Source organism: Coturnix japonica, chromosome 7 (assembly GCF_054131305.1).
Source record: "Coturnix japonica strain WE chromosome 7, WE-NBRP24, whole genome shotgun sequence".
Taxonomy (NCBI): domain Eukaryota; kingdom Metazoa; phylum Chordata; class Aves; order Galliformes; family Phasianidae; genus Coturnix; species Coturnix japonica.
In genome coordinates this window covers 27,415,523-27,424,817 of record NC_140669.1, presented here as the reverse complement: position 1 = coordinate 27,424,817, position 9,295 = coordinate 27,415,523, and the positions used below count along the sequence as shown (strand labels likewise).

The 9,295-nt window shown below is 41.2% G+C and overlaps 1 protein-coding gene across 4 annotated transcripts; it reads right to left on the bottom strand.

The window, feature by feature from the left end:
* Nucleotides 1-797: 797 nt before the first annotated feature.
* On the bottom strand, nt 798-9,271 carry NUP35 (nucleoporin 35). Of its 4 annotated transcripts, none has more exons than XM_015867936.3 (9): nt 9,191-9,271; nt 7,698-7,868; nt 6,470-6,597; nt 4,593-4,653; nt 3,897-4,038; nt 3,451-3,520; nt 3,231-3,359; nt 1,675-1,839; nt 798-1,362 (listed from the first exon to the last, which is right to left on the bottom strand). In XM_015867936.3, exons 1-9 carry the CDS (start codon nt 9,222-9,224, stop codon nt 1,285-1,287), a joined length of 978 nt encoding a protein of 325 aa, XP_015723422.1. In that variant the 5' UTR covers nt 9,225-9,271; the 3' UTR covers nt 798-1,284. The 4 variants fall into 4 exon arrangements, with proteins under 4 accessions (XP_015723422.1, XP_015723423.1, XP_085409708.1 ...); XM_015867937.3 differs by having other exon boundaries at nt 7,698-7,865; XM_085553582.1 differs by lacking the exon at nt 9,191-9,271 and adding an exon at nt 8,403-8,961 and having other exon boundaries at nt 7,698-7,865.
* Nucleotides 9,272-9,295: the final 24 nt, after the last annotated feature.

Here is a 9,295-nt window from a genome sequence, read left to right as displayed (position 1 = left end):
TTCAGTCTGGAGTAGGCTCCAGGGAGACCTCACTGTGGTCTTACAATATTAGAGAGAGATAAAAACAGGAGGAAGACTTTTTACACAGGTAGATAGGGGATAGGACAAATGGGAATGGCTTTAAACTAAAAGAAGGTCAACTCAGATTACATGTTAAGGAGAAATTATTCTTCCAGAGTGTTGATACGCTGACATAGGCTGCCAAGAGAAGTCATGGATGCCCAAACCCTGGGTAGGTGTTCAAGGCCAGCTTGGATGGGGCTCTGGGCAGCCTGACCTAGCAGGTGGCAACCCTGCCTACAGCAAGGGAACTAGAACTGGAAGACCATTAAGGTCCCTCCAACACAAGCCATTCTGTGATCCTATTAAGAAAAACAAAAAACTTCAAGTTGGGTATGTGTCAAATCTAAACAATTTCATTCAAGCAGTGCCTTAGAAGGAACTTCATGGAAGCATCCTGAAACAGAAGTAGCTCTGGTCACCAATGCTGCATTTTTCCATTCGGCAATTTCAGCTCAGTGTTCTGCAGTGTAGAGAACTACAAGCTGATAATTATTATCAAGTTAACTGCTCTAAAATACCCATGGAGATACTTACCAACACTTAACCCATATTTTCTTATGTATAAATTAAACATATACCATAAACAGATTGAACAGAAGTTGGTGCTTCAGCAGGAGTCAGCAGCATCTGCTTTGCAAACAAGACTTATAAAAACATTAGGCAGCACCTACTTCAAGAGTAACACAAACAGTATTTCTTAATAGATCTCATGCTTGTCTAATAAACAACCTAGAAAAACTTTACTTAGCTTTATTAATAAAACAGTTTAAAAGTCACTATGACATTTAGAACAGGATGCCAAAGATAATTATGGAACAGCAATGAATCCAAATTGGAAAACTAAAATCACATATATTAAGAAGAGTCCCCATGAGCCTGCTATACATAGTGTTCTTCCTGCAAGTAGCACGTCATATTGACTGGGAAGCAATTCACATGAAGTCATCACAGAAGAAAAGTCAGTGCTTGTATATTGTTTTCCACAATCATGCAATCAGAGCACAAACAAAAAAAAAGCACTTACATTTACACGGATGCAGTTTTTAAAACCATGTGTATATTGCAGTCGTTTAAAGTGCAAGCTACATGTCTGCTGAAATCACTGAAGGCATAGCAGGTGACAAGGTAAAATACTGACACTAGTAGTTATACAACTAACCACTGACGCCAGCAGCAGATTTCCAACCCTGACCAACTTAGTGTGTTACTTCTAGTTGCCAATTACCAGCCGAACACATATTCCATTGCTTTTGATACAATGCTCTCGTCTTTCTTAGGGGTTTGTCTGTCAGAAACCACCTAGAAAGCAGAAAAAAAAAGGGGAAAAAAAAAAATCAGTTCACACAAGGGTTAGTGTTAAAAACACACTTTTCCTACATGTTATTATATTTAGACAAAATAGCTTGAAGTTCCAAAACAAACCCTACCCTCTAAGAAAGTAAATAACTTGGTTAAATGATTTTGTAGGCCTATGCACATAAACCACATTTCCACCAGTGAATTACAGGAGGAAAAAAAGGCTAAGATAATATTTAAGTTCAAGTGTGTCCAGACTCACACTCTTAACAGAAGATAACGCAAAACCACACACTTCTGTTTCCCTTAAAATACCTGGTAGTCACTAGTGGAAGCTTTATATGCTGTTGCAAGAGGTCTCATTGTAGAAATCTTTGTAGTATTTGCAAGTTGTACTGGTGTGCCTATGGTTTTCGAAGGTGGAGTAAAAACTGAAGACATAGAAGATGCAGAGCTTCTTTCGAAGTTTTCCATCACACTCTTAAAGAGAGGATTAAAGTAATATAAGCAAACAGTAAAGAGCACATTTATATCTTACTAAGTTTATCTATAATTATCAAACATACTCATATCCCACAGAAAGCAAAGACTACACTTAAGTGCCTACAAATACACAGTGCAAAAGGTGCTTCCATATATAAGATACTAAACACCTTGCTCACTGCAATTATTTATGCACTGCATTATGCCACTGAGAACTAATGGAAGCTCACAGTCTATTGACTATATGTACTAAATATCACACAACTTGGAAACAGTAAGACCAGAAATTGCAAAACTTGCAGCAAGCCTCAAGAAGCAACGTGTTCACAACCAGTTAAACACAACTAGCTTAACAACTTCTCTGCAAGTCTCTAACCCCCAAAATACTAATGATTATGGGTGTATTTATTCATATTTTCAAGTGGACGTTACCCAAAGACACAATAAGAAATCAAAAGCAACTAAGAGATGGGATGTCTTAGAATCACTTGTCTTAGATCATACCTCTAGAGCTTCTGTTTGTAGGCAACTGAGTCAATGATACAGGACAGCAAAAAAGTAGACAAGTTAAGAGAGACCAGAAGCCCTAACATCAGAAGCCCATGGGGGAAAGGGGCACTGAAATTTGTTTCTGAATTTGAAACCCATATAAAATGTTTCAAATGGCTAAAAAAAACAAGTAATTTCAAGGTCAATTTCTAGAGCACTATTCTAGAAGTGTTTATGTTTTAAAGTGTGTCACTACTTGCTGTCACTTAGCCTAAGAAGAAACTACAGCTACGGAAAAAACCCTCATTTGCCCGTGTACCATACTCAATACAAAGTGCTTCAGGAATTAATGGTAAGAGTATTGTTAATGCCTAGAAAAATAACAGCTCAAAAAATCAGTCTCAGATACAACCATGCGTAAGTCAACTACCACTTACAAGAACAGGATGTGTGTTCTCATGGTACAAGTTGGAGAACAGGATAAGGACTGTGCTGCTAACAAATTTATTAGCCTAAGGTGCTACAATGAGCTGAGAAGTCAGAGTCAAGTAAGCAGTTACATAAAAAGGAGGCAGGACGTTCAAGTAACAACTGAGAGCAACAAAAATACCACCAACTCATTAAACACTTAGCTCAGCTGTCTCTGAGGTTCTAACTTCAATACCATGTAATGCGGAGTTATGTCACTGTACATCTTTCATACCTCAGAGAGAGCTTCCATAGCAATCGCTTTCAGCAGCATTTAATCAATTAATAAGTCTGATAAAACTCATTATTTTCTATTTAACTGCATATGTTCTATGATTCAAATAGAAAACAAAGTGTGTAGGGGAAACAAAAAGGAATCCCAAAAGCAGAATGCTTATATTTTATTTAAAAGAGAGCAATTGTTAACTTACTTTATCTATACAAGGTTTGACACCAATCATGATGGATTCACCAAAAATTCTTCCATCTTTGCTTAAGGCTTTTCGGGCTTGAAGCTTAGACTGATACCGAATATGCATCCAGTTTCCTGTGTTGGACATCTGTATGTGATAAAATGAAAACTGTGTAACTTCACCATTTTAAAGTATGAGCCAGAACGTTTTCAGAAATAAGCTTCGGACTAAGACATACCACATGCTTTAATATGTTTCCATACTGAGCAAACTGTAGAAGAATATAGGAAGCAGATGCTTGGGGAAATCTGAAAGACAAAACAAATTCCCAGAAAAATGATGAGTTTTGGTGATAGAACCCAACTCCACCAAGGGATTTTGCAAATCCAGAATAGACTGGCGCTTTAATAGCATCTTAGAAGGAGTAACTTGAGTAACACTATCTTGTATGCATTTTTAATTTGCCATAAATAGAATGGTAGAACAGTGCCTTTCTAACTTACTAATACGTAGAGTTAAGCTTCTTCACTAAGATAGCAGGTATGTGCACCTACCGGCTTTACAAGCAATTGTCCATTCTGAAGAATGTAGGAACATCAAATAGCAGCAGTCCAAGTGCTACTTGCTTCCATTCGTGGCTAAGACCTAGCCCACAACTATCCAAATATTTCCAAATAAACTTACCCAAATACAGTTACCCATGTGTCATCTAATTGATCTTCTGAAGTCAGGGAATCACCCTGAGTATAGAAAGGATCTAGTTGAGCTGGAGACAGAGTAGTCTTCCTAGGCTGTCCAATACTTGCAGGACTGAACATACTTGAAGCTGTTAAATTAAAACAAAACTGTTTAATATATTCATCTGCAAGACAAGTCAGCCTAAAAGAAGTTCACTATTAAGTATTTCACTTGTACGCAGAAGAATTCAATGGAGATTAATTTGCAGACAAACATTTAGTTAGTCCAGATTTCAGAAGTTTTCCAGCTAGCTAGCAGGCTTCACTCACCCCCACACAGCAACTACTCAATGCAGACACCAAAGGGAAGCAAGACACTCAGAGTTAAGCTTAACAAGAAGACACGTGTTCATACAGAAAATTGGAAGCCTTATCAGCACAAACAACCACTCCTGAATCACAGCAGTTTCTCTCAAACACAGATACCTCTTGAGCAAGAGATGCTCAGTGAGAAATATGTGAAGTTGATGGAAATTCTACTACGAGTCAAGAGCTATTTCCTATTCACACCCACAAAACTTTTGAAAAGCTAATGAAAAATACAGATGCAGCAAACATGCAAGGAGTTGAAGTAGTCTGAACAGCATTATGAGTTAAGGAAAGTAGTAACAAAGTAGATGAAGAGTTTTCATAGGACATCTACCTGTTCCAGGAGTTGATGATATGTTTCCAACCAACGGGCTCTGCGTTAGAGAAAAACTGCCCTGTAGTAAAATACAGAAAGTAAATAACATTTACATAGGTACACTTCTCAGATCAGAACAGTTCTTTTTCAGGCTAGCTCAACAATCAAGCAGTAATATTAACCCCGTCTTAAGTTACTTCTGACTTTCCAGACTAATATCCAGCATGTATGTATCTGTATTTGACACATACTAGCACCCTGTAAGGGTGGCTAATATAAAGATGTTGACCAAGATGGTGGTAAACAGTCAAAGGTTATTAGTAAAAGAAGACTCACCAACATCGATTCCTGGACTGGATAGCTGAGGCAGTCTCCACCAGGGAGCAATCTCCAAGAGATGCTGCCTCAGTGGTGGTCAGTCCTTAAATGAGGTCTCAGAGGGGGTGGAGTCGAAGTCCACCCCAACCGGGAGCACAGCTGGATTGCTCTCACCTGTGCTCCTGCAGCTGACCCAACACTTGCCTCAGCTGATTAATCAGTGGTTCAAGCTGTGATTTCCCATACACACCCAGTAGGTGTCAACAAGCCAAAACTCAAGTATTAAAGAGTGCATGGGAACAATGAGCAAACTACTTCACAAAATGGTTGCACAAGCAACAGGCAATATTGATATCATTTTATCTAACGAGAAAGCCCTGCTGTTATATACGAAAAAAAGCTCACTTAGGTCTAACTCAAGCTTAAGGTCATTTAGGAATCAGATAGTTTGTAAAAAAAAAACAAAACCTTTATCTAACACCAATTGTAAACTTTATCAATCCAAGTAACTTCTGGTACCAATACTCACAAAGCTGAGAGTTTAACTTGATCCAACCAGACATTTCATTACTGCTGTAAGCCAGCAATCTGCACTACATGCATCTTAAGGAAAGGATGGCAGCATGAGATATTATCAGCTGATTTGCATCTCAAAAACTCCAAAATAACATAGCATAGCTCCTACTTGTATTCACCTTTATTTCTTCTCCATAGAACCATTCAGTGTAACTTCAATATTTAGTGAAGGAAACTAAACACCAAGTTCTAATTGCTAATAGTTATTTCCTACATATCAAGTTCTCAGTTTTTGAAACAATTTGAGTGTATTTTTATCCTCAGTCATAGCATTTCTTTGAAAGAAAACGAAACAAAATGGAGCACCTGTCAGCTTAGCAACCTGCATTCCAGCTACTAGCTACTCATTATCATTAGTACTACTTTTAAGCAGTAGGGGACTCTCTTCTCCTTGGAAAGCTTTCAGAAAACAACATCTAATCAAGTCTGCTCATTGAGAAACATGCATTGTCTTTCCATCAGCAGATGTACATTGAAAAAAATACCCACTAACACTTGACCACTCAGTTGAGGTAAGAGGAAGAGTTTACTATCAGAAAATTTCACTGTTGCTCTTTCAAGATTAACCCCCCACCTCACTGCCCAAGTTCACATCATATCTTATACTCAATAATGGGATGATAACAGCAGGATGACAAAGTCCTCAGCTACAGCAAATGTGAACTAGCCCAAACACAGCAACCACAGGTACAGAAATGAAAAACAGCTGCTTACTTTAAGACCTCCAGTAAGCAGGGATCTCCAGTAAGGGATACCCTCACCTCCACTGCCAACCCTTAAATGAGGTCTGGGAAGGGGTCTACTGAAAACCCTTAAAAATCAGAAGCAGTCCCATAGCAAAGCTGTCAGAATACCCAGGAACAGGCCCAAAGGAAGACTGGAGTGCATATCAGCATGATCACAAGACTCACCAGGCACAACACTAATTCAGTTGCATAAACTGTTCTTAGGTATTCACTGAAGACCTCACCTTGTCTGCTAAGAAAAAGACAATAACTTACTGCTCTTCTTGAGGTTAGTGGTGAAGATCCAAGTCCAGGACTAGATAATTCATCGTATATGCTTCTAACTGGCGGAGCACCACTTTTATCTTTATGTGTAGGGACTACTGGCTGTGGAGGAGAGCCACCTGAAGTTAGAACAACATAACAAAAGGAAGCTGGTAACTTCAGCCTGCTGCAGGTTGTTCTTCAGTCAAAATTAACAGTGAATTTAGCTATGAAATACTTAATCATTTCATGAGCTTACAAAACAGCCAACAAAACTATTCAACGTTGAACATTTCAGGCAAGAATACAATGTGTCTATCAGAAGAAGTCTCCTTCCAGACCTATGGCCTAAAACTTTGAGATCTCTGGATGCCAAACATACCCTATACGCACTTGGTTTTTTTTAAGCAGTTTTGATCATATCTACGTTTTCCCATTTTAAGGCAGGTTAGTAACATAATACAACTGTTCCAGGCAAAATTCTCTGTGGGAGAAATATAAAAGCAAAGCATTTAAGACCCTGGGGCATTCTGCATACTAAAGAGCCACATGAAACTATGCAGACATTGCACCTGCCATCACATTCCCACTGAACAAACTTCTTATCCTTCCCATGAAGCTTCACATTACATTTAAAGCTAAGCTCTCGAAAGCATGAACTGCATAAATTTGGACAGGATGAAGTTCAGTTAGCTAATCTTCTTTATTACTATTCCCATATTTATATTGAACTGTGTGAGTTACAATATAAAAGACAATTACACTGACTGAAAATGGTGACAAACCTTTGAACCGTTTGTGTGAGTTTACCCGCAGAAAAAGTAGGTTGACCCAACAGTTTTCACTTACAAAACAAAGGGCAATAAAGGCTTTCAGAACTAATTTCCATTCCTCAGTGGAGATTCCATACTCCTCTTTCAACAGTGACATTCCCCTAACCATCCATTTTAGTTATTATGTTACTCCTTTCCTATAATTGATAATCTGTGGCTGTAATAATCCAATGTAATAAAACTCACACAATTATTTCATGTTTTATACATAGCGTCCTTAAAGATTTCTACTTCAGGGTTGGACACAAAGCATACATTAAACATGAACCAACACTGAAGAGTTCCAGCCAACCCCACAGACTGCAGGTGCGTTTATGCGTGCCTAACACAGAACACAAGCCAGCAGAAACCACGCTAAACAAGACAAACCCAACCACGACGTTCAGGACCACTTGAGGAGTGCTGACCTGCGAGCAGAGGAGACCTCACATCCATGGCACCTACGGCTGGACCGCTCAGGGCGCGCGGCTGTGGGGTGACAGGCGCGGGCAGGTCACCCATCAGGAAGCCAGGCAGGAACTGAGCACTGGTGCCCGGCTTGGGGGACGTAGGGGAGCCCAGCGTCATCGGCTCCACTGCTGGGACAATGAGAAAAAAAACAGTAAGGAATGTTCTAACCTGCTCTGAAGAGTGAGCAAAGCCCGGAAATGGAGGCAAGGTAACACTTTGCTATAGAAAAGGAAAGGGGAACTTCACAGAAACCAAGACAAAGGGTAACTGTAGATAGTTTACATTTAAAAGGGCAGGGTAAGGGGGAATTACAGACACTTAGTCAAAATAAAACTAGAGAAGAGGGCAATAAAGAAGAAATTGTCCAGAGACATCTGACAAGAAGAAGGATTAGATACCCCCGGGCAAGATGATGCTGACATGGAACAGCAGATAACACCAAGAAGAAAACAGAAGAATTTCACCCCAAAAAAACGGCAAGGGTCAAGGGGAATGGGGCTATAAGGAATGTAATGAATATGTAATCAAACTGAGGAGGAGACTATTGATTATGTATTAGCTTGACCTACATCTGTAACACACTTTTCTCCTTACGGTGTGTGCAAGTTTGGAGGAGCTATCCCCTTTGCACCCAGCGCTGCGCAACGCTGGAATAAACATACCTGCTTTATAAACCATCTCTGGATTATAGAGTTTGATTCCGCAAATCAGCTCTATAAAAGGAGTGGAAGAATGAGCAGTGCCACGCTGCTTCTGAGAGTGGTTTCCTTACGAGCGTTTCTTACGCATAAGAATCCCCGCCGAGCTCAGGCTCCCTCCCTCACAGAATGACCCGGGTTGGAAGGGACCTCAAGGATCATGTAGTTCCAACCCCCCTGCCTGGCAGGGCCACCAAACACACACCTTTACTAGATCAGGTTGCCCAGGGCCCCGTCCAACCTGGCCTTGAACACCTCCAAGGACGGGGCATCCACAACCTCCCTGGGCAGCCTGTTCCAGGGCCTAACCACTCTCCTAGTGAAGAACTTCCCCCTAACATCCAACCTAAATCTTCCCTCTTTTAACTTAAAACCATTTCCCCGTGTCCTGCTATTGTCAGCCCTTTCCAAGAGTTTACTCCCCTCCTGACAGTAAGTTCCCTTCAGGTATTGAAAGGCTGCAATGAGGTCACCCCGCAACCTTCTCTTCTCCAGGCTGAACAAACCCAACTCCCTCAGCCTGTCCTCATAGGGGAGGTGCTCCAGCCCCCCTCGCCCACCTCAGCACCGCCCAGCTGACTCTGCAGCTGCAGCCCGCATGGCCGCCGGGCTCACCATGTCCCGGGTCGGGAGCTGAGGGCGGCGGCGAGGGAAGCGCCGGGCCGAGCAACACCAACGGCCCGGCACGGGCGGACAGCAACGGCACGAAAGGAAACACAGCTGAGAATGCGGAGGGAACAGGCCCGGCTCACCTGCGGGAGGAGGATCCATGGCGAAGCCGGCCATGAGGGCGGCAGGAAGAGGACACGGCTCCGCCGGGCGCTTTCAAACACGACGGAACTTCCTCCCGCCGTCAC

What these genes read in the sequence shown, in the direction of transcription:
- NUP35 (XM_015867936.3), bottom strand. Translation starts at nt 9,224, where the DNA reads ATGGCCGGCTTCGCCATGGATCCTCCTCCCGCAG. An exon ending in CATGGATCCTCCTCCCGCAG is followed by an intron (nt 7,869 to 9,190) that starts GTGAGCCGGGCC and finishes TCATTGTCCCAG; the next exon opens with CAGTGGAGCCGATGACGCTG. An exon ending in GAAACATATTAAAGCATGTG is followed by an intron (nt 3,360 to 3,450) that starts GTATGTCTTAGT and finishes TATCACATACAG; the next exon opens with ATGTCCAACACAGGAAACTG.